The sequence below is a fragment of the Lepidochelys kempii genome, chromosome 1, assembly GCF_965140285.1.
Source record: "Lepidochelys kempii isolate rLepKem1 chromosome 1, rLepKem1.hap1, whole genome shotgun sequence".
NCBI classification, from domain to species: Eukaryota; Metazoa; Chordata; order Testudines; family Cheloniidae; genus Lepidochelys; species Lepidochelys kempii.
In genome coordinates this window covers 59,998,545-60,024,057 of record NC_136380.1, presented here as the reverse complement: position 1 = coordinate 60,024,057, position 25,513 = coordinate 59,998,545, and the positions used below count along the sequence as shown (strand labels likewise).

At 40.6% G+C, this 25,513-nt stretch overlaps 1 protein-coding gene across 5 annotated transcripts; it reads right to left on the bottom strand.

The window, feature by feature from the left end:
• Positions 1 to 25,513, bottom strand: ESD (esterase D). Of its 5 annotated transcripts, XM_073344428.1 has the most exons (11): positions 25,334 to 25,513; positions 24,203 to 24,347; positions 20,992 to 21,031; positions 19,831 to 19,906; positions 18,515 to 18,603; positions 14,124 to 14,222; positions 6,465 to 6,589; positions 5,646 to 5,765; positions 2,956 to 3,054; positions 1,180 to 1,347; positions 1 to 240 (listed from the first exon to the last, which is right to left on the bottom strand). In XM_073344428.1, exons 2-11 carry the CDS (start codon positions 24,218 to 24,220, stop codon positions 160 to 162), a joined length of 915 nt encoding a protein of 304 aa, XP_073200529.1. In that variant the 5' UTR covers positions 24,221 to 24,347; positions 25,334 to 25,513; the 3' UTR covers positions 1 to 159. The 5 variants fall into 5 exon arrangements, with proteins under 5 accessions (XP_073200529.1, XP_073200555.1, XP_073200528.1 ...); XM_073344454.1 differs by lacking the exon at positions 24,203 to 24,347 and having other exon boundaries at positions 25,334 to 25,458; XM_073344427.1 differs by lacking the exon at positions 25,334 to 25,513 and having other exon boundaries at positions 24,203 to 24,708.

The window sequence follows — 25,513 nt, the reverse complement described above, 5'->3', positions numbered from 1 at the left end:
CACATTCAAAATATTTATTTTCAAGTACACAGAGAATTAAGGATTTTTTAGCAGTACTATCAGCATGACTCCATTTTTATAGGCACTAATTCAGCAAGTGATTTTTGTTAACATTTGTTTATGTATTGACTTGTACTGGGCAAAAGAGACTCCTACGGTTCAAGCATTGAGGTATTTTGCATGGTGTCTGATGTGATCATTAACAAAGGTTGCGATGAAGAAGTAGCTGTGATCGTAGCCCTAGCAAAGAGAAAAACAGATTCAGCAATTCAAGATACTTAATGATAAAGTGCTGTAACTCTGTATTTTCGAGCATTGTTAATGATGGCTCATTCAATGGCGGTCTGCTTATTTAAAGAAGGCAGTAAGGAGGTTGTTTCAGATTTATGCAAGCCTGGGCTAGCCCTAGGAGGCTCCATGAACTGGCTGTGTACTAGGCCGTCCTATCCCGATGAAGATGGGCACACTCCATAAAGAAAGGGAGGGGAAACAGTAAATACATCTGCTGTGCAGGTGGCAGCTATCTTAGAACGACATGGCAGATAGGATGGAGTCACTTCAAAAACCCTGAAGAATTTCAGGCTACTGCTACTCTGTGCTATAATGCTACAGGAAAGGGAGGGTTCTTTCTTTGCCTCCTGACTGATCCTGTCAGCCAAAACCAACAATGTACCACTTTGCTGATACACATCATATATAAACACCACTACGCTGTTTAAATGTATATGGATGATAAATCATAAGAGTACACTTTCTTCATGATACTTTTGCGATGGGTTACTGCAATACTATATTAAAAACAGAGCAAGATACTTATCCTCCTCAGCATGTCGCCACTAGGTTGGATTGCATTCTGAACACCCTATAATGTTTAAGCTAAAAATCAGCTCCACCTGTAGGGGTCAAATGTAATTAAATTAGTGGGGTCTAGTGGATACACCACTGCGCTGAGTCAAGAGAGCTTCTCTCTGTTCTCACCCCTGCCATTGATCTGCTGTGACACCTTGGGCAAATCACTTTACCTTTCTGTACCCTTTGCCTGTCTTGTCTATTTCAGGTCTGGGACTGTCTCTGGCTAGCTACTCCACCTTTTAGGCACACAGAGTCAACCCAGTAATTATGGGATGGATACATCAGACATCTCCCTCCCCCCAAAAAAGGGTACTTTTTGGTACTTGCCTGTTGCAATCTAAAGACTACAGGGATTTTCCGCTCTGTGCAGGCAGCAATGAAGTTGTCCGGCAGTAACTGCCCTGCTGAAAGGAACTGGTCATCTTTGCCTTGATCAATTAAGATGTCGAGATGGGAGTCTGGATAAGACTTCACAAGATGGGTAGCATCATATGCCTGTAGAAATAAAATGAAACTAATGAAAAGTGTAACAAAATTTTTGAAAGTGTAGTTCTATGCTTAGTCACTATACTACCAAATTGGGTTAGAATTATTGTTTAGGAAGGATAGGGACATGTAATGCAACAAACTGGGGTTTAAGACAATGTCTACACTAAAACTAAAAATACTCCATAGTTTGGACAGCCTTTTAGTAAGTTCAAAGTTAGGGTGCTCAGGCCAAAACCTTAAATCTATCTCACTGGCTCTAATCCTGTTCCATAGGTATCAATGCCCATAGTATTTAATCATGATTAAAGAACTGAACATTTTGCCAGCCTGCTCCTACAGAACTCAGACTTACCAATCTCTGACCAACAAGTCTTTCCTCTTTTGCCTGCCACTATAAGAAGAAATTCCTCTGTGCACAGAGAATACAGGAATCTACATTCGGAGTATGTCAACTCCTGCAAGTGAATTTAGCTCAGGCATACCATGCTAGCTTAGTCTAATTAGTACAGGAAACCATAGCAGCGTAGATGTGGTGGCATGGCCTTCAGTATGGGCGAGCAGCCAGCATACAAGGCCTCTAGGTGGCCTAGCTACGTATTCTAGTTGCTAGCCTGTCCTGAAGCCCATGCCACCACATCTACACTGCTATAGTTACCTCTGCTAGCTCAATTAAAGCTAGCCTACCCATGTTATAATCACCCCTTCACTTGTAGTGTAGACGTATCTTAAGGGGCGCCATCGGAGCATTTCATCACCCTAAAAAGGGGATCCGATTTTCATCTGTTCAATGTTTTCAGGAAGTAGACAAAGAGCCAGTGCTTACTCATATTTCTACTTATCTCACAATTTAAAATCTTCAGAAGCGAGGAGAGAATATACTGTCTCTATGTGGTAATAACAGCCTCCCATTAAAGTATGTTTTTTGTAGAGTGCCAGTCAGCAGTATGATCGTGATCAGTATCCACACAAGAAGAACCAGGAGTACTTGTGGCACCTTAGAGACTAACATTTATTTGAGCGTAAGCTTTCGTGGGCTAAAACCCACTTCATCGGATGTATGTAGCGGAAAATAAAAACACACACACAATGAAAAAATGTGTGTTGCCATACACCCTATAATGAGAGTGATCAATTAAGGTGAGCTATCAGCAGGAGGAGAAAAAAACCTTGTGTAGTGATAATCAGGATTATCAAAAGGTGTTTTTCTCCTGCTGATAGTAGCTCTCCTTAATTGATCACTCTCTTTATAGTGTGTATGGCAACATGCATTTTTTCATGTTCTCTGTGTGTGTGTGTATATATCTTCCTACTGTATTTTCCACTGCATGCATCTGATGAAGTGGGTTTTAGCTCACGAAAGCTTACGCTCAAATAAATTTGTTAGTCTCTAAGGTGCCACAAGTCCTCCTTTTCTTTTTGCTGATACAGACTAACACGGCTACCACTCCACCAGTATCCACACACTTACTGTACAGCAGGATTCAATGTTTGGTGACGGGATGACATGGTGTTACTCAAACAGAAGCAATCACTTCATGTTTTGCTTCCCTACTACACAGTGCAGTCACAATCAATTTTACCATTCATTAAATGACTGGACTCTCCCACACATACCTCCCATTTAGTTAGATCTGATCCCAGATATCCACCAAAGGCTTTCTTCCCCCAGGGACACTGAACTGGGTTGCAGATAGGAGCAAATGCGGATACAGACTGTTTAGAAACACAAACATATGGATTAAGAAAAGTCATTTTGATAAGCAAGATGTGAGCGGAAAGCATGTTCAAAAGCCGTTCTGCCTAAAGTTACAATTGTAGCACACTGGGGAAGCAAGTGCTCTATTCTCACTTTTAGACAGCATTCATTCTCAGTCTTGTGATATAATTAGAATATTTTTTTTGGGGGGGGGAGGGGGTATACAGGAACACAACCCACAAGTAAGTGCTCAAAGACACCACAAAAAGGGACAAGGTACAATTAGCTCCCCTCCACACACACAAGAAACTAATGGCTCTCATCTAACAATAGAGTTAAATGATTTGCTAGCCAAAAATGCAAGGGGTTACTTTGGATTTTGAAATCTCTAAAGCCATAAAATGGGGGCATTTATTGAAGATGCCAAGGAAGAGAACAGCTTAAAAATTCTATGAATTGTAATGTGCATGTTTTGGGAATTAACGCAATACAAACTTTCAGCCATTTTATAATAATCTTAAGAACATAAGAATGACCATAACAGGTGAGACCAATGATCTGTCTATCTGGCCCAGTATCCTGTCTTTGACAGTGGCCAGTGCCAGATGCTTCACAGGAAATGAACAATCCTCAAGTGATGCATTCCCAGCTTCTGACAAACAGAGGCTAGAGACACTTCAGAGCATGGTTTTACATCTCCGCCCATCCTGGCTTATAGTCAATGATGGACCTATCCATCCATCCATGAATGTATCTAGTTCTTTTTCTAACCCTTTTTGGAATCTTACAGTTCTAAGGCTTTAAATTCCTCTGGAATTTCTCCTTAATCAGCTGTTGCAAAGAAATCTCTCTTTCTTCCCAAGATCATACACTCTGAAATTTAATTTTTGTTGACAGAAGATAGAAATAATTTAGTAATATGAAAGATTAAAGTTATTTTTCTGAGAGGAGATTCTATATTTTCTTTAAATTGGCCCTTTGCCATGCTTTCAAAATTTTTGTTTAAGGGAAACATTAACTTTCATTAACTTTATAAATCAGAGATATGAAACAACAATTCTCTTCCTCATTATTTGAATTATTTTAAAATTAAATATATTTAAGATTTTGATTATGTTTTATCCTTGTTTCAGTTAAGACTAAGAAGAGGATGAACTGAGATGTATTATTTTGGTGATAGCCACAGCCAATCTATTCAGCTGTGAATTTTATACTAATTTATTCTCTTGATGTATGAGCTAAGCACCATGGCCGCCTTTGCATACATGAATTATGGTCTCTTGCACATGATTCCGAATGTGATCTTGTAAAGACAAGCTACTGAAGCTCTAAATGAGCAGGCATGTCACGATTTTGCATAGCAACATGAAAAAGGTCACATGGTGGGGGGGAGGGGGTAGAGAACATCCTCTAAAGATGAATTTTTAAATTTCACATCTCATACTTAGGCCTCCATCAGCTTTGTCATCACATAGTCTATTAAAAATAACAGAATGCAGTACTCCTAATACTCAGTCCAATACTACCATCGAGCCTCACACAATTATATGTACCACTAGGCACACTAAATCCTCAAAAAAAAATTCTGAATCTATGGGACTTAAGGTCAACGGTGACAAAACTAAAGTTATATGTGCCTCCTATGAAATGGAAATGAACAATCTGCCAATGCTACATGTAGATAGTAATGATTGAATAGTTTTATCTATTTGGTAGTCGGTTGACAGCAGGAGATTCTGTAACCGAAGAGGTCATGTCAGATCGGTCTTGCATCAACTGCATTTTAGCATCCTCAAAAGACACTGTTTGGGTGGTGGGATGTATTTGTGACAACTAAGATACGAGTGTTCAGTGTGGTGGTGATGACTAGCCTGTTACATAGAGCAGAAACAAGGCCATTAAAACAGCTGAGGACAGAAAACTAAACAGTTTTCCATGTCAAAAGTAATGGTGTATTCTTAACATCTGTTGGTTTGATTTTGTCACAAATGAGGAGGTACTTGGATGATTCTGGCAAGTTACAGTCCTGCCCAGATGAAAACAAGATGACTGCAATGATGGGATCCTGTCCAACGGGCAGAAAATGGTACGTTTCGATAGAAGATTTACAGACCGGAGGTAAAAGGAAAGAGCATGAGATCGGCCACAAATGAGATTGGAAGATGTGATTTTTGAGGGATTTAAGAAGCCCAAATCCTCCTGTGCTGGTTCATGATGAAAGAAGACAACTTGCAAGAGACTGTTCAAGATGGAAGTCCATTCTAGGTGATGCCACAGCTACACCACAGCCACGTAAACACGCTGCTGCTGAACTACAATAGTATGGATAGAATAGCAATAAGACTAATATTCTCCACTGGAGAGGATATTTAACTCAGTTTTTAACTTTAATTCTGTAGTTGGTATTTCACCAACGTCAAATACTAATACATTTTACAGTAAGTAGCATTCAGTACTAGGCAGTGCTAGTACCAAGTACCAGTAGGCTATTAAGATTATAAATAACTTTAAACTCTCTGTTGTTGCAACCTTTAGTATTAAAGTTAACTTGAATTTGATTTTTAAAACTATTTTTCTCTGGAAGATTGTATAAAACTTAGTATCTTACTTTGTATTTTCCAGGATTCTTCAAAGCAAGGATAAGAGCACCATGGCCCCCCATTGAGTGCCCAAAAATAGACATCCTTTCTGAGTCAGCTGGAAAATTGGCTTTTATTAATTTAGGCAGCTGAAAAAAATCAAGTGTGACAGGAAAAAAAAAGGAAGACTTTAACATGTTTAGACTTTGAGAGTCATGCAACTTAATGTGATCTACGATTGTGTTTTAATCCAGATAAAATGTACAAGGTTGTTCTGTACTTGTGGTTAAATTAACAGTTGAGGTCACAGTCTGAAAACTATCTCAACTACTGAATATCACTAAAGACAAAAAGAAACATTTCAAACGTCTGTAGACATTTCATGGTCTACAAGATGTTAATCAACTAGACATATTACTGCAATACATTTATGTAAATGTACATGTATAACAAGACTGAGGGTTCATTATAACCCTGTTCTCATTTTAACTAAATCCCTAAATGTGTTCTCACAAAATAAGCAGAATGACAACTTGTTCTGGAGAGGCCTTTTGTATTTCATGTCCCTGTCAACATTAGTTTTTAATCTGGACCACTCACGGTGCAAATTGACAGATTTATATGTATTGTTATTCATCATCATAATAGATTTGCTCAAGCATTCTATTTTGAAAATGACGACATTTGACTGCTAATGAAAATGGTCTAATTTTGATATGCATGAGAAGCAGCCATCTCACTACAATAGTCCAATTAAGAGGAGATCAGTCCCTCTAATCAAGGCAAAACAATGAGATTGAATTTCATACCTTTAGTAACATTAACTTAATTAGAAAAAAACAACACACCTCATCCTTTATGTACGAGTACATTCTATAGTTGGTTTTCCATGGTTCTTCAGTGGCATCTACATAAAAACCAGCACCTGTGCCAAAATCCCAGCTCTCATCTTCTCCTTCAATATTGCAGCCACCTATCAAGGAAAAGTGATTCTGTGTTTATTGTCCCATCTTTATCAGATGTTTGATATCAGGATATTGTTTTCCATGATATAAACCACACCCTTCTAGATGGATCTGGATAAATTTAACCTCTGTGCCTCAGTTTCCCAAAAACTGTAGAATGAGGATGATGTTTAAGCCATAATACCGTGGTATTGAGGGTTAATACATTAATGTTTCCAAAATGTTTTAAGAGCTACAAGTAACTAGAAAGTGCAAAGTATTCATAGTTTTCACTTTTCTTCATCCCTTCAATCGCAAAATTTATCTCTGATGTACAATCAGATATTAATTTAACTGAACTTACTACACTATGAATTTCTTATCAAATAAATCAGGGATATGTTAGAAAATCCAGTCTACCCTCCTGGCAGTACAAGATACCCTATACTACTGTATATCTTTGATTGCTTTGTCCAGTCCAGTTTTGAATTATTCAAACGATATGCTCCACTTCTTCCCCTGGGAGTTTCCAGTCTAGTAAATCTCACCATCAGGAACATCTTCAGTATAATGACAGGTTTATATTAATTCTTAATTCACTTTTTCTCTGTTTCATGTCAATAATAAATTAGAACCCCAAATAAAACCTAAGTCATTCCTCTTTTGACTACCTGTAGACATATCCTCCTTCACCAAGACTATACTTTCGGTACTTAATTTTTATATGTTTCCCTTAAATTCAATCCATCCAGCCATCTCTTATCCCTCTTCAGTTTGCCCATGATTTGACAATAGAATCAAATGAAGTAAAAATCTTAAATGAATCAAACAGTACCACAGAATCTTTATGGATAGTAATTCCATGCTCTAATAATAAGAATATAGCAGTAGGGATATATTACCAACCACCTGACCAGGATGGTAATAAGTGACTGAAATGTTCAGGGAGATTAAAAAGGCTATTAAAATAAAAAACTCAATAATAGGGGATTTCAACTATCCCCATATTGACTGGGTACATGACACCTCAGGACGGGATGCATAGATAAAGTTTCTTGAGACTTTAAATGACTGCTGCTTGGAGCAGCCAGTCCTGGAACCCACAAGAGAAGAGGCAATTCTTCATTTAGTCCTAAGTGGAGCTCAAGATCTGGTCCAAGAGGTGAATATAGCTGGATCACTTGGTAATAGTGACCATAATATTATTAAATTTAACTTTCCTGTGGCAGGGAAAACACCACAGCAGCCCAACACTCTAGCATTTAGTTTCAGAAAGGGGAACTACACAAAATGAGGAGATTAGTTAATCAGAAATTAAAAGGTATAGCGCCAAAAGGGAAATTCCTGCAAGCTGCATGGAAACTTTTTAAAGACACCATCATAGAGACTCACCTTAAATGTATACCCCAAAATAAAAAACATAGTAAGAAAACCAAAAGAACCCCCAAAAGAAAAACCAAAACCAAAAAGGAGCCACCATGGCTAAACAACATAGTTAAAGAAGCAGTGAGAGGCAAAAAAGCATCCTTTAAAAAGTAGAAGTTAAATCCTAGTGAGGAAAATAGAAAGGAGCATTAACTCTGGCAAATTAAATGTAAACATAGAATTAGGAAGGCCAAAAAAGAATTTAAAGAACAGCTAGCCAAAGACTCAAAAAGGAATAGAAAAAAAAATTTAAGTACATCAGAAGCAGGAACCTTGCTAAACAACCATTGGGGCCTCTGGACAATTGAGATGCTAAAGGAGGATGTGAGGGAGATTCCCAAACCTGAGCCATTCTTTTCAGGTGACAAATATGAAGAACTGTCCCAGATTGAGGTGTCATTAGAGAAGGTTTTGGAACAAACTGATAAATTACAGGGAGTCCTCGGACTTACGACCCCTGACTTACATCGGAGGCCACTTATGATGCTTTTCAACTGACTGCCCGTTTCACCCCTACGATGCTCGATTTGCATAAAGTTCACTTGAAATCACCTCTTGGTTGCATTATACTGGCATGGAGCTGGAAAGGGGTCACTTCTGATTGGCTTCGAGGCAACAGGGTAGCTTGTTGTCTGGTAGGGTTGCTGCTTGTTTTTGATTGGCTCTCGGCCCCAAGCTCAGTCAATCAGAATACTTGAACAGTGATTGGCTATGGCTCAGCCTGTGTGCCATTCTCCCTGGCTTTTTGAGCCTTTGTTGCCAGCATTCTGAGCAGCATATGTGAGTTTATATGTTTATTTGAATGCTGATTACCAAATACACAATGTACAGTAAGTACATTGATGTTCCAACATTAGTCATCTAGAAGTCATTTAGTACAAAAATCTGGGTTATTGTGGTGAAAATAGTGTATCAAGCCTTGGTTCAGGAACCAATCCCCCCTTCATAGCATTGATTCCTATGGGAAAAGTGGTTTCAACTTATAACGCAACTCTGAGGAACGAATTGTGTCATAAGTCTGAGGACTCCCTGTATACAGTAATAAGTCACCAGGATCAGGTGGTATTCACCCAAGAGTTCTGAAGGAACTCAAATGTGAAACTACAGAACTAATAACTGTAGTCTGTAACCTATCATTTAAATCAGCTTCTGTACCACATGACTGGAGGCTAGCTAATGTGACGCCAATTTTTAAAAAGGGCTCCAGAGGTGATCCCAGCAATTGCAGGCCAGTAAGCCTGACTTCAGTACCAGGCAAACTGGTTGAAATTATAGTAAAAAACAAAACTGTCAGACACTTAGATGAACATAATTTATCAGGGAAGAGTCAACATGGTTTTTGTAAGGGGAAATCATGCCTCACCAATCTACTAGAATTCTCTGAAAGGGCCAACAAGCATGTGGACAAGGGGGATCCAGTAGATATAGCGTACTTAGATTTTCAGAAAGCCTTTGACAAGGTCCCTCACCAAAGGCTCTTAAGTAAACTGTCATGGGATAAGAGGGAAGGTCCTCTCATGGACTGGTAACCGGTAAAAAGATAGGAAACAAGGAGTAGGAATAAATGGTCAGTTTTCAGAATGGAGAGAGGTAAATAGTGGTGTCCCCCAGGGGTCTGTACTGGACCCAGTCCTATTCAATATATTCATAAATGATCTGGAAAAAGGTGTAAACAGTGAGATGGTAAAATTTGCAGAGGATAAAAAATTGCTCAAGATAGTTAAGTCCCAGACAGACTGTGAAGAGCTAAAAAAGGATCTCTCAAAACTGGTGACTGGGCAACAAAATGGCAAATGAAATTCAATGTGGATCAATGCAAAGTAATGCACATTGGAAAACATAATCCCAACCACTCAAGAAAGAGATCTTGCATTCATTGTGAATAGTTCTCTGAAAACATCCACTCAATGTACAGCAGTAGTCAAAAAAGCGAACAGAATGTTGGGAATCATTAAGAAAGGGATACATAAATAAGACAGAAAATATCATATTGCCCTTATATAAATCCATGGTACACCCACATCTTGAATACTGCGTGTAGACATGGTCACCCCATCTCAAAAAAGATATATCGGAATTGGAAAAGGTTCAGAAAAGGGCAACAAAAATTATTAGGAGTATGGAACAGCTGTCATATGAGGAGAGATTAATAAGACTGGGACTTTTCAGCTAGGAAGAGAGACTACTAAGGGGGCATATGATAGGAGATCTAGCAAATTATGACTGGTGTGGAGAAAGTAAATAAAGAAGTGTTATTTACCCCTTCTCATAACACAAGAACTAGGGGTCACCAAATGAAATTAATAGGCAGCAGGTTTAAAACAAACAAAAGGAAGTATGGAAGTGTGGAACTCCTTGCCAGAGGATGTTGTGAAGGCCAAGACTATAAAAGGGTTAAAAAAAGAACTAGATAAGTTCATGGAGGATAGGTCCATAAATGGCTATTAGCCAGGATTGACAGGGTTGGTGTCCCTAGCCTCTGTTTGCCAGAAGTTGGGAATGGGTGACAGATCACTTGGGGATTGCCTGTTCTGTTCATTCACTCTGGGGCACCTGGCATTGGCCACTGTCGGAAGACAGGATACTGGGCTAGATGGACCTTTGGTCTGACCCAGTATGGCCACACTTATGTTCTTAATAGCGGGTCCCAGAACTCTTCTTCTTAGCATATGCACAACGTGCCTCCAGGTGGCATGTGAGCAGGATCCATCACTGAATTTGGTCCGCTGAGAACTGAATGTAGTATTTAAGGCCACTAGCACAGGGACCATTACTTTCTTCCTTGATAACATGCCCCTGTTTACTAACACCAAAATTACAAGGGACTTTTTTGCTGTCATATTAAATTGCAAACTCTTATCTAATTTGACACAACTGTTAGAACAATTTTTGAGTACACACCTGCCTCCTTATCACAGGCTGAGCCTGGGGCTTTTAAGAGGATCAAAGTTCAGCTTACTCCTGTGACACAGACTCTGCCAAAAACTGAGGGATTCTGGAACTTGTAGCCTAGGAATCATAGGAACTGTAGGCTGTGAATCAAGTATGCTGGGTATAAAAGGGTTGGTTGCCTCTGTCTGAGACAGATGGTAGGACTTGCTGTGAATCTTTCTGTTAAGCATGATAATCTTACTAAAGGAAAGAGCTTAAGGAAAAAAGGTGGAAAAGCAGCCTGGGAAGAAGACTCAGAGGAGATGAACAAAGGACTGTTTGGGACACTCCATGAAGAGGGGCAAATGCCTGCAGGAAAGGGAAGAAATGTTCACTTATATCCTCATGAAGAGGCTTTAAAACCACATAAACAGGAAAACATGAAACACATCTGTTTACCAAGACAGAGTTTTTCATTCAGCTGGAGGGCTAAACCACCAAGAGGGGAAATTGAGGGACCAGACAAATCTGATGACAAAAAGGTAAGCTGCACTGTCACAGTGCTATAACTTGATTCTCCCTCTCTTCTTGGCTTGTAAGTTTATTCACCTGTTGCATTTTGTCCAACTCTTAGATAATGAGCGCTCTAGGGCAGAGACTGTCTTGATTGTGTTTGTTTGTACAGTGCTTGGAAGAACAGGGCCCCGACTCCTAACTCTATTTCTTAGACACTATCACAGTAGAAGTGATAACTGTTTAATATTGCTAAGTCTCTTCGCTTCCCAGCGGTTTTGTTTCCAGGAGAGTTTCTACTGGGCAAGCACTTTACAGACACCTGCACATGCAAACACCACTCTGAATATTTTCTCCACACTATGTTCAGACCACCTACTTTAATATGTGATTACAGTTAGTCTGCTGTAAACTCAGTGTTCCAGATAACAAAGATGTTAGAGATTTGGACCCTGTGAACAGAGACTGTCTGGAACACAATGGACATAAGAGATGCACTAGAAAATCCATTAACACAGCGGAGCTTGCAGTCATCTGCTTTGATTTATTCCAGTTACGGCAAGTTACAAAGACAGGAGAGAGGCCAAGAGGTTAGTGCAAAAGAGAACATATGATAGCACAAAAGCAGGTAGCACAAAAGCAAGTCCACGCACCCAAGGGCAGCTACAGCCCAAAACCCTTAATCTGATGTTCTTTGAATGACATAATGAAGATCTGGCCATCCCTACTCTGCACTACATAATAGCTATGAATACATGTCACAATAATGCTTGTTTCAATATACCTTTGTATATGAATTAAAAATACACTAAACACAGGAAGACATCAGGTCCCAAGATAAAATATGGAAGAATATATGTTGCTCCCCTAGCAGTTCATTAAAATATTTTGCAGTAATTTTTCTTAGTACAAAAAAAAAAGAGATTAAAGTATAGAACTTCCAGAAAGTTGAAATTCTGTCCTTAAATCATTGTTGTGATCAAGGGCTCCCAAATATTCAATGATCTTACATACTATGTCCAGGGAACTGGAATACCTAGCCAAGACGAATAATTTGTAGAAGGAACTTGTTAGGGGGTTGTTTTGGGGGAATTAAATCAAGCATTTTTGTTGAGATTTGATGCCATCAAATACTGGAAAATATCAGAAAGGCCCCTCCAATATGTACAGCGTTAAGTATCACTGTAGCAGAAGAAAATACCAAGTACATTGAGAAAGCTGTTGTGTAATTTACAGAACTCTCCAGGTAACTATGACGAAGATGGTTACAGAATTCCCCCTTTTCAGGTTCCCCAATTTCTATAAAAAGAAAAGGAGGACTTGTGGCACCTTAGAGACTAACCGATTTATTAGAGCATAAGCTTTCGTGAGCTACAGCTCACTTCCTCAGATGCATATCGTGGAAACTGCAGCAGGCTTTATATATACACAGAGAATATGAAACAATACCTATTCCCACCCCACTGTCCTGCTGGTAATAGCTTATCTAAAGTGATTTCCAGCACAAATCCAGGTTTTCTCACCCTCCACCCCCCCACACAAATTCACTCTCCTGCTGGTGATAGCCCATCCAAAGTGACAACTCTTTACACAATGTGCATGACAATCAAGCTGGGCTATTTCCTGCATAAATCCAGGTTCTCACATCCCCCCCACCCCCATACACACACAAACTCACTCTCCTGCTGGTAATAGCTCATCCAAACTGACCACTCTTCAAGTTAAAATCCAAGTTAAACCAGAACATCTGGGGGGGGGGGGGGGGGGGGTAGGAAAAAACAAGAGGAAACAGGCTACCTTGCATAATGACTTAGCCACTCCAAGTCTCTATTTAAGCCTAAATTAATAGTATCCAATTTGCAAATGAATTCCAATTCAGCAGTTTCTCGCTGGAGTCTGGATTTGAAGTTTTTTTGTTTTAAGATAGCGACCTTCATGTCTCTGATCGCGTGACCAGAGAGATTGAAGTGTTCTCCGACTGGTTTATGAATGTTACAATTCTTGACATCTGATTTGTGTCCATTTATTCTTTTACGTAGAGACTGTCCAGTTTGACTAAAACCCCTCCAACGCATTATTAAGGATCTACAACCTATCCTAAAGGATGACCCAACACTCTCACAAATCTTGGGAGACAGGCCAGTCCTTGCCTACAGACAGCCCCGCAACCTGAAGCAAATACTCACCAACAACCACATACCACACAACAGAACCACTAACCCAGGAACTTATCCTTGCAACAAAGCCCGTTGCCAACTGTGCCCACATATCTATTCAGGGGACACCATCACAGGGCCTAATAACATCAGCCACACTATCAGAGGCTTGTTCACCTGCACATCCACCAATGTGATATATGCCATCATGTGCCAGCAATGCCCCTCTGCCATGTACATTGGTCAAACTGGACAGTCTCTACGTAAAAGAATAAATGGAAAAAAACATGGATGGGAACGAGAGTCCTACATTGCCCATGTGTGACCTGAACTGCCCCCTTATCTTAATTTTAGGGCATTTGTATTAAAATGGCTTTACTAGTGGAGTTCTAAAGTTACAGTTCATTTAGTATATATTAAACAAATATTCTAGCAAATTGGTATAAATTATAGAACCTACAGATAGAACAACATTCCAAATTCAGATACAATTACATCAATATATTTAGTAGTAACATGAATCATTCTATTCTTTGGAGATAAGCAGCAGTAAACGTTTATATGCTGAAGGCTCATCATGTAACCTGAAAACACTTACGTGGGCTGGTATCTGGTGCAACTACAATGAGGCCATGTTCAGCTGCAGCTTGATGAAAACCAGATTTGGTAATAAAGTTTTGTTCCGTGCAAGTTAATCCTAGAGATAAAAATATGACTGGTTATGTACTACTCTCAGCATTCCAGCTTCCAACATATACTAGAAAAGTTTAAAAATAAAATGGGATTCATGCCTTAAGTATGAATGTAATTGTTAACTGTCCATAGAAACAGACTCAGTTACATTTTCACAGAAAAAAAGATTTGATCGTACTAAGTTTTTCATTTCCCACTTGTATCAACAACCATTCCTTTTAAAGATCTTTGGGATTTTGTCCATGTTTAGGTATTGACCATAATTAGGTCACTGAACGTTTCATCCACAGAGCCACACAAGTGCTTGTTCATTTACCATAAGCAGAGTTCTCAAATACTGCGTATGATATCATTTGAGAAGATATTAGTGACAAATAAAGTCCTATATTTCATTAGTTAGCAGCTATAATAAGCATAGTCGATCCCTATATTTCAGGATCCATAGCAATCTGTGCTTATGTCAGAGCAGGTTTGAGACTGAAGTCAAATTACAAGTCTGACAATTTAGACTAGTATTTTAAGGATTCTTCACAGTGCCATGTAGGAAGAGTTACAGATTGTAGTTTTAACCTTCACCTGTGGTGAGTTTTAGATAGTTTCAACTGATTGTCTTATTAGCAAAGGCAGCTTGCTTGTAATTATTTATTTTACTGTAAGTGCTGTATAAGAGTTGTGGTACCTCCTCAGACAATTTATTCTAACCTACTCCAATATTAGATGTTAACATTCTTATGCAATCTGTCATCATTCGACATGCACAACACTCAATTATAATGAGAGTCAAGTACAGGTTAGCACTTAGAATCACACCTCTACTGGCCTATTCTACCCTTGTATTTCCCCTAGCTTTAATGTAATTGTAACTGCCTCTAATTTTAGTGACTTATGCTTGTACACTGAATGGAGTCATTTACTAATTTTGCCAACCATCAATAATATAAATTAGCTATTTTTTGATAATTCATACAAAATAGTAACAGTTAAAGAAGGTAAGTAGGAAAAAATATCAACAGTAACATAAGTAAACTTTACCATAGCTACATGTATCAGATTAATGGTAAAATTACAATAGGCTGCAAAACATTGCTTTCAACAATTACCTGCTTAAATTGGTACAGCATATATTACAGGGGTGGGCAAACTACGGCCCACAGGCCGCATCCGGCCCTTCAGATGTTTTAATCTGGCTTGCCCCTCTCCACGCGTGACATGGCTCCCAGAAGCAGTAGCATGTCCCCGCTCCGGCTCCTATGCCTAGGGGCAGACAGGGGGATCCACACACTGCCCCTGCCCCAAGCACTGTCCCCACAGCTCCCATTGGCCACCCTCCGAAACCTCGGTCCCACCCTCCTGCACCCCAGAGCCCACCCCCCAGATGGAGCCCTCACCCCCCTGTACCCCAACTCTCTGCCCCAGCCCAGAGCCCCCTCCCACAACCTGAATTCCTCATTTCTGCCCCCCTGCCCCGAACCTGCACCCCAGCCAGAGCCCTCCCCCTCCCCCACACCCCAACCCCCAATTTCATGAGCATTCATGGCCCGCCATACAATTTCCATACCCAGATGTGGCTCTCGGGCCAAGAAGTTTGCCCACCCCTGATATATTAGGGCAAGGTTTTCAGTTTTGTTTTTTAACTAAATTCTTCTACATCTTATATAGAGACACAAATGTACCTCTCGCAAAATCCATATTTCAAACTTGGTCTTATTTGTTAATACAATCAAACTGGTTTCATAGATATTTAGGTCAGAAGGGACCATTATGATCATCTAGTCTGACCTCCTGCACAACGCAGGCCACAGAATTTCACCCACCACTCCTACAAAAAAAAAAAAAAACCTCACACCTATATCTGTGCTATTGAAGACCTCAAATCGTAGTTTAAAGACTTCAAGGAGCAGACAATCCTCCAGCAAGTGACCCGTGCCCCATGCTACAGAGGAAGGCGAAAAACCTCCAGGGCCTCTTCCAATCTGCCCTGGAGGAAAATTCCTTCCCGACCCCAAATATGGCGATCAGCTAAAGTCTGAGCATATGGGCAAGATTCATCAGCCAGATACTACAGAAACTTCTTTCCTGGGTAACTCGGATCTCACCCCACCTAATAGCCCATCACAGGCCATTTGGCCTATTTACCGTGAATGTTTAATTACTAAAACCATGTTATCCCATCATACCATCTCCTCCATAAACTTATCGAGTTTAATCTTAAAGCCAGATAGATCTTTTGCCCCCACTGCTTCCCTTGGAAGGCTATTCCAAAACTTCACTCCTCTAATGGTTAAAAACCTTCGTCTAATTTCTAGTCTAAATTTCCTAGTGGCCAGTTTATATCCATTTGTTCTTGTGTCCACACTGGTACTGAGCTTAAATAATTCCTCTCCCTCTCTGGTATTTATCCCTCTGATATATTTATAGAGAGCAATCATATCTCCCCTCAACCTTCTTTTAGTTAGGCTAAACAAGCCAAGCTCCCTGAGTCTCCTTTCATAAGACAAGTTTTCCATTCCTCGGATCATCCTAATAGCCCTTCTCTGTACCTGTTCCAGTTTGAATTCATCCTTCTTAAACATGGGAGACCAGAACTGCACACAGTATTCCAGGTGAGGTCTCACCAGTGCCTTGTATAACGGTACTAAAACCCCCTTATCCCTACTGGAAATACCTCTCCTGATGCATCCTGGTAATCTGTTAAAATTTGTTTTAGAACTGTAATGTCATTCTTCCACTGTCACCCATGCATTAACATTTTACAGTATATCCAGTCCCTGATGAGATCTACATAGCACCATATCCTAAAGCATGGATATAGGATGAAATAATTTTCATATAGCAAATTTACTTAAATAGGACACAGTTTTCCTGTTGTGGATTCCACCCTACTTGTTTAGTTCTGATCATTTTTTCTTCCAAAAACAGGTTCAGAGAGGAAAATATCTATTGAGCATGCAAACACCAGCTTATCACAAGCTGTTTAGGCACTGCTTTTTATTAGTCACACAAAATATCCTAAATCTGTTTGAAGATTTAGTCAATGTGAGCTAAAGGCCCACCAACAATATATAGATTCTAGATTTTTTTGCATGTACAGAGCCAGATCCTTCAAGGTGCTCTGCACTGCTCCAGCAGCACAGAAAAAAAAAAAAAAAAAAAAGCCATAAATCTGGCAGCCTGCCCCCCCTAAGGCTGGCTGATTCATGTGCTAGCACAATACCACATTGCAGGGGAGTGTTTAAACCCAAATAAAAGCAGTCTTCAATGTAGAGTTGCCAGGCGTCCGGTTTTCGACCAGAACGCCCAGTTGAAAAGGGACCCTGGCAGCTCCGGTCAGCACCACTTACCGGGACATTAGAAGTGTGGTCAGTGGCACAACGGGGCTAAAGGCAGGCTCCCTGCCTGCCCTGGCTCTGCACAGCTCCCGGAAGCCGCCGGCATTTCCCTGCGGCCTCTAGGTGCAGGGGCATTCAGGGAAACTCCACACGCTGTCCCCACTTCCAGAGCCGGCTCCACAGCTCCCACTGGCCGGGAACCACGGCCAATTGGAGCTGTGGGGGTAACGCCTGCGGGTGTGGGAAGCGCACACCACGCAGAACTGCCTAGCCATGGCTCCACCTAGGGGCCAGACATGCTGGCTGCTTCTGGGAGCAGCACAGAGGCAGAGCAGGCAGGAAGCCTGCCTTAGCCCCGCTACACCAGCGACCAGGAGCTGCCTGAGGTAAGCGCCACCTAGCCGGAGCTCACATCCCAAACCGCCTCCTCCACCCCAACCCCCTGCCCCAGGTCAGAACCCCCTCCCGCACCTTAACTCCCTCCCAGAGCCCGTATTCGGCACCCCAGCCCTAAGCCCTGTCCCGTAGACAGAACCTCGCACCTCAACTCCCTCCCAGAGCCTGCACCCAGCACCCTTTCCCACACTCCAAACCCCTCAGCCCCAGCCTGGAGCCCCCCCCTGTACCCCAAACCCCACATCCCCGGCCCCACTCCAGAGCCCACATCCCCTCCCACACTCCAATCTCCTGCCCCAGCCCAGTGAAAGTGAGTGACAGTGGGGGAGAGCAAGCAATTGAGGGAAGGGGTCTGGAGAGAGTGGGGGGGCGTGGCCTCAGAGAAGAGCCAGAGAAGGGGGCATGGCCTCCGGGAAGGGGTAGGGCAAGAGTGTTCGGTTTTGTGCAATTAGCAAGTTGGCAACCCTACTTTAATGGAATGAATTTATCTCCTTTTTCACATACTGTAAATTTTGGGTCTTAAATTAACCTAATAGTGTCTTTTAAAAATACTGAAGTTCACATTACTTACCTGAGAGCCAGTACAGCACAGGACACTTCCCAATTTCTGCTTTTGGTGGCAAATAGATTCCAAACCTCATTTTGCATTTTAACTCTATACTGTAGCAACAAAATACATTTGATTAACAGTATCTAACAGACAGGCCCAGGACAATCACCAAAAAAAAGAAGGACCACTGTCTAGAGTTTATCTATGCATTTCTAGATTACTAATCAGAATATCCAGACCTGGCCATTATTGATTCAATGAATAATAGTATTTTAAGAGTGCAAGTGAAATAAGTATGAAGTGGATAACAATATAAAATAAGCCACAACATTAGCCTATTAAGTAACAACGACTGCATTTCTACTATGTTTTAAATACAATTAAAAAAAGAAAGAAAAATAAACCAAATCCTTACAGTCTGGCTGGTAGGGAATATTTTGAAAATTAGCATTGGAATTCAAGACCTAACAACGTTTAACCTAACTCTTGTCTGTTAAATTGGAGACATTTTAAGAACATCTACAGATAGCTCACATAATTTGCAGTGAAGTACATATAGAAGCAAAAAAGTCAAGTTGTTTCAGTCTCCCAGACTGATACACTAATCAACTGCCCAATTTTTATTAAATGTTAAAACTGCCAATAGAAAGCATTTTTTCTTCAGAAACTACTTTCTTTAGATGCAGTACTATATAAAGGAATATATATATTCTAATTCAAAAGATGGACAAGCACCTAATTAATATTGTAATGCATGAAATAGAGTATAATTCAAATGTCACAAGCAAACAGGCTGAAAAGACATACATAAGCAACTGGAGTCTGAGAGTCTCTCCCCTTCACAGCAAAGAATTGCTGATTTATGGGTAATGGGTGTCTTTTAGAGACCAGAAATGAAAACTACATGCTTAAATATAGTTGTATAGCTAATTCCTCCTCACAAAATGAAAAGATTGTTTCTACTTCTATTTTACTTTGTTTGACGCTTCTGGTCATGTGAATAAAACACTTACTGTTTCATTCACATGGAGTTAATATATATTCATATCTCCATATTGTAAATACAACAGCCTAAGATGATGAGACCAATTCTCAGGACATAGTAAATTTACTATTAATGTTTTCCCTCTGCAGAACTTAGTAATACATGTTTAAAAATGAAGAATAAAGCAACTAGTAAACTGAAGACATAATATAAAAATGAACCTACTAACACACTAATATTAGTATCAAGGAAATGCATATTTTGTCTTTTTCTTTTGACTATGGCAATATTGGAAGTAATATGATACAGCCCTCCCTGTGCTAAAATTTTAGGTTGCCTTTGTAATGTTTACCTGTCATGTTCAAACACCTTCTGGAAACCCTCAAAGCATTTGTTGCTGGAAATCTGTTTCAGTGCCATAATCTCAACTGTTAAAAAAACAAAAAGCAAAAAAAAACCACCACACTATCAATTTGTAGCCTCTTCACTTAACATTACAATTTTTCAGCACAGAGTATCTCCAACAGGTTTTTAAAAAACAGAAAACAAAAAACAAGAACTTTGAATGGCCATTTTTTTCAGGTGACAACAGTACAGCTGACTTTTACAAAGAAGTTACCTTCCAGTTACACAAATTCTTTCCATATTTCAGAAACAAAATTTCAGTTGCCTTACATGAAAATTTCAAATTTAACAATTGTGGTCTATAATAGGGTACCAAATCTGTGGCTGTTTGCCAACTGTGGGGGGGAGGGTAACTTTTAAGAGAGGAGAGAACAGCAGTGGTGTGAAGGGAACGGGATCAAGTTACCAAGACACCTCCTCATATTCTCTTTTGTGGTACACAGGTTTGAATATCTTTTTGTCATATGAAGTCATTCCACCTCTGGCATCTATAGTCTTATTCTCCAGCATCTACTCCTACATTACACATTTAAAATGAATTTACATTTAAAACCTACAGTTTGGGGATCAGTGTGTTATTCTGCCTTTGCAAACAGTACTTTCCAAGCCTGGCAAGGAACAGAACAGAAATTATCCTATCCTTTGCCTTCGTTTTGTTCATAAATTAATTTTAGAAGTATATGTTTTCTCACCATACTCTCTGTGCTTGGGAATTTTAACTCCTTAATAAACACTTACTAACCAAATACCTTCACTTTTGCTAGTGAATAGAACCTTTTAAACTATCGACATCAGCATCTTGAAGAAACTGGTGCTGACACTTATATCTTTATATGAAGACAATAAGAGCATGACTATATATCAATTACAATTTTACTGTTACTCATGTAACTTCCCTGGACTATGATGGTATTACACTAGCATAAAACTGGAGAAACACAGATCCTTAGGATCTACAGGCAAGGTCTTTAGAAGGCTCCAAATCTTTTTACGTTTATTCTCAAAACTACTTATTATACAATTACATTTGCTACTCCTAGATTGTCAACATTAACATTAGTTTGTATTTTAGGGCTTTACTGTACAATATCAGAGGATTCCATCTTACCAGGTTGACTTCTCTCGTTCTTTATACAAAAATAAGGAACCTGGCAAATACAAAAAACATACTTTTGCAATCTTCTCTGGAAAAGTAGGTACCATTCAAACATATTAAAATATTTCTGCTGAAACACTTGCAATAATAAACACACCTGCAGTGAACAGGGAGATGACCTAGAAGAACTAAGAGAGATTCACTCTCTACATTCTAAGATTCCAAAAACAACATTTCTCTAATAAAGAATCCCACTGCTACTAAGCTGATGTCATCCTGAGAAGTCCAATGCATTTGTAGCTTCTTCCAATTTCACACTGTGGCCTTCATGCATTTCCTCTGCATTTCCTTTTACCTTTCTCTCTTCCTGCCAACTTTTTCTACACAAAAATATTTTTATAATATTTTTTTATTCTCCTCTTTAAAACTTTTTTGAGCAGACAAAACAGTTAGATCACATGCATTTCTGCTTGAGACTCTACACCAGCTTTATATGGTTTAATCAAAATTTTCTGAAGTGATTGGAAGGCGTTTGATGAGCAGTGCTGTACAACATAACCACATGGTTTTGGTTTATAACAGTTAAAAGTTAACTGGTACCTCAGGCTGAACTGAAGGCCTCTTACAAAGCCCTAAGAATCCATAGCTCCATCATACTCGTTTTACCCTACCCTTTAAAAGAAACCCTCATTGACTGATACACAGCATCTTAAATACCCATGGTACTATCAAATAATAAGTCAGTGTCAAAAGAAAACAGGGCCCCACCTCTAAGAGTTTACAATCTAAAGGTACAATCAAAGAATAACAGACAAAACCAAACAGAGAATCCAGCATGGCCATTTCATGTTAAACAATTAAATGAACAGTTCGGTTTTCAGTAGCTTCTTGAAGATGTTTTTTTCAGCTTTGTCTATTTAAACACAGTACGAGCAGCCAGGAAATTTAGTTCTAATCCAAGCTCTGTCACTTGTTTGCTTGTGTTCTATATTTCCTGTATTCATCTATTGTCTCTTGCCTTATAAGACAACTGTAAATTTCTGAGGAAAAAGGTTGTCTTTTTTATATGGTTGTACAGCAACTTACCACAGTGTCTATGACCAGGGCCCTAAGCACTACCACGACACAAATAATAAATATATCTACCAGCCATACATTTACCATGCAATTTTTTTTAAAAAGCTGCAGAAAGTTAAAAAGTACTATCCTACTGTTATAAAATATTAGCCTGATGTAGTTTTCTGTCTTACTGTGAAACCCCATCATAACGGAAATTTGTCTTCCCCTCCCTGACTTGCTAAGTAACATCGCCAATTAATTTTGATGCCTATTACTTCCTTTTCTGCTCGTTCTGAAACCATACATTTAAATTCTAACCAAATGTTTTGTGTTTAGCCATGAAAACACCAACAAAAACGCAGCTGTCTTTAGGAACTTTTAAAAACTATAAATCCCAGGAGAAAATTATTGCATTTAACTTAAGAGCTTCTAAATAAAGCCATATGATATACTGTACATTAGAAGAGCTTCAGTTAAATATTCTTTTATCAGCAAAGACACAATGGATGTTTCTTGTTGCCTTGGGGTTGTTAGATTTTTAATCCAATTTCAGTATTAAATGTAAATGGTAGTATTTATGTTTACCTGCTCTACCTACTGTACTTTTGTTCAAGCCCAAAATGTGATAAATTAAAAGATATAATCCTGCAGAAGAATCAATGTTTGCAACAGAACAATTCCACAGCTATGCAAATCTTTACACTATATTATATTCATTATATATATATACACACACAATTAATATTTCCCTATGGTCATGTCTAATTTCTTTTTTCTATAATCACATTGAAATTTGATTATATCAATGCCAATTCACATAACAAAAATCAAGCTACTGATTTAAAGGTCCAATTTTTCAAATCCAGGTGCCTAAAACTAAGCTCCTAAATTCATACTCTGACACAAAGCTTTGAAAGCTTTGGTCAAAAAGAACTATATGCAGTAGACCAAATTCATTTTTGTTGTAACTTCAGTGAAGTCAATGTGTTTTCAATATGCTGAAAAAGGCAACTAAAAGGAAAGGAAATTTAACAGATTAAGTTTTTGTAGAAGTAGGATCACCAATGGAATGCAATCAGGCAAATGCAATTTTAGTCTGGTAGGAAATTCTTCCTGATCCTCAATGAGCTCTATATATCTACAGAGTAATCTCATTGCTTAAAAGTGAGGCAAAACAAAGCAGAGAATATACTGCAGGAAACAATTCAACACCTGTAGGGGAATTTACCAGTTAACACAATACTGGTTTGTCTACACCTAACTTCTGATAAGTTTTAATAGTATGCCCTGTTGTTGTAGCCATGTAGGTCCCAGAATACTAGAGAGAAAAGGTGGGTGAGGTAATATCTTTTATTGGACCAACTTCTGTTCGTGAGAAACACAAGCTTTTGAGCTACGCAGGTCAGACCTGAAGAATAGCGCTGTGTAGCTCAAAAGATTGTCTCTCTCACCAAAAGAAGTTAATCCAATAAAAGATATTACCTCACCTACCTTATCTAAGTTTTAACAGTAGGAGATATACCATTCAAAAACAGTTGTTTGATTCTGAAATGGGAGGGGGGCCCTGAAGTGTTTTCAAATGATGGAGATGGACCTTGACAAGTGTTAAATTAGAGACATTATAGGGTACAATTAAAAAAGGCACAAAAACTAGAGGGGAAGGAAACAAAGCTTAGATTGTAGAAAAATCATAAGGAGTATAGGAGAAGAAAGACAGTGATGGAGTTATGGATACTTTTAAGAGTAAAAGGGATAAAACTTGATAGATGAGGGAAACCAGTGTAAAGATTCAAGTATGGGGGGGGGGGGGCATTGTCAGTACTGAAGGAGAGTAAGGTAGACTTGGCAACTGGAAGGAGAAGTGGAAGGGAAGGCAAGCCAGAAACCTTCAGCGGTGCAGATAAGAAACTGCCAGGGCCTACAGTAGCATTACTTGCTGTCAGATAAGAGGAAGAGATTAATTTTGGAAGTGTTGAAGCAAAGAAGCTCAAAGTGCCTGGGTGATCACTCCCTCTACTTTGAGAGGGACTGCATTTGTCTCTACCATGAGAGCTATCGCACAGAAGATTTCCTTGACGCTCTGTTTATATCCTTTACCATCAGACTGGAACTTTTTGTAAATACAGGAGTCAGGCAACGCGATTCCAAGGAGTTCCCCATTTACCTTTTCTTTATTGTTCATTAATGTATATGTTTTATCATATCTCCTTCCTCAAATAAACTATCCAATCTTCAAAGTTTCTCTTCACATGAGACATTCCATGCCCTTGATCCAGGCTTCTCTGAATGTCCTCTAGTTCTGCAGCAGCCTTTTGAGATAGGGTGACCAATACCGTACACAGTACAGACCACACCAGGGATTGATATATGGGCATTAGAATATTCTCTGTATTATTCTCCATTCCTCCCCATCACATCATCGTGTTTGCTATTCTGACTGCAGATGCGCACTGAGCGGGGGGGTTTTATGGGGTGGTCTACAATGATCATAGAATCATAGAATATCAGGGTTGGAAGGGACCTGAGAAGGTCATCTAGACCAACCCCCTGCTCAAAGCAGGGCCAATCCCCAATTTTTGCCCCCAATCGCTAAATGGCCCCCTCAAAGATTGAACTCACAACCCTGGGTTTAGCAGGCCAATGATGCTCCAGTCCCCTCTGAGGATGCCCCTGTGGGAACAGGGAGACTTGGGTGAAGTCACTGCTTCACTCCCCCACCCAGCACAGAGCAATAGGCTGGTATCTCATTACAACCCCCCTTCCCCCATACTAATTTGCAAGCTTTGCCTGCACAATTTGATTTCTTTCTGCAAGACTCGTGCAACCGATAACACAGGGCCCCGCTGCCCGGACTAAAGCTGGGTGACTGGGAACAAGCGTCAACCCAGGGCCGACGCGGCTCCCGTTGGGGCGAAGCGACGCGAGGCTGGAGAGGGACAACCTGGCGCTGGTTCGGCGGCGCTTCCCGCGCGGCCCGGGCGAAGTTCAGCCCGGGTCCGCCTACGCGTCACCGGCCGCCCCAGGCGGGGGCTCCAGGGTTAAGCGGAGCCGCGCTACTGACCCCGCCATCCCGGCTGCGCTCAGCGAGGCGGGGCCTGGCCACGGCTCCGCTCGCGGGGACGGTGAGCGCCTCCGGGGCCTGCCGCCTGAGCCCGCCGCTGCCGCCTTCCCGGGGCCTCCCCCGGCAGCGCCGCTCCCCCCCCCTTCCCCGGGGCACCGGCAGAGCGAGCGCGGCGGCCCGGCCCGGCCCCGCACCCCAGCGGGAGCGGCGTGACCAGCCCGCGCCGCCGCTTACCTCGGGCGCAGGCGAGGGGCTCGGAGGCGCTGGCGGGACGCGCTGCCGGAGCCGCTGAAAGCGCGGAGGGCGGCTCTTAACATGGCGCCGCCCCGACTGCCGCCTACAACGCCGCCCCGCGGCCACCTCCGGAGAGCTGCCTCCTCAGCCACTGCCACCGCCCCGGCCTCCCCGCCACTT

Coding starts and splice junctions, on each gene's coding strand:
- ESD (XM_073344428.1), bottom strand. Junction 18,604..19,830: donor AAGGTGTTTGAACATGACAG/GTAAACATTACA, acceptor TTGTTGCTACAG/TATAGAGTTAAAATGCAAAA. Junction 14,223..18,514: donor TGTGCTGTACTGGCTCTCAG/GTAAGTAATGTG, acceptor TTTTATCTCTAG/GATTAACTTGCACGGAACAA.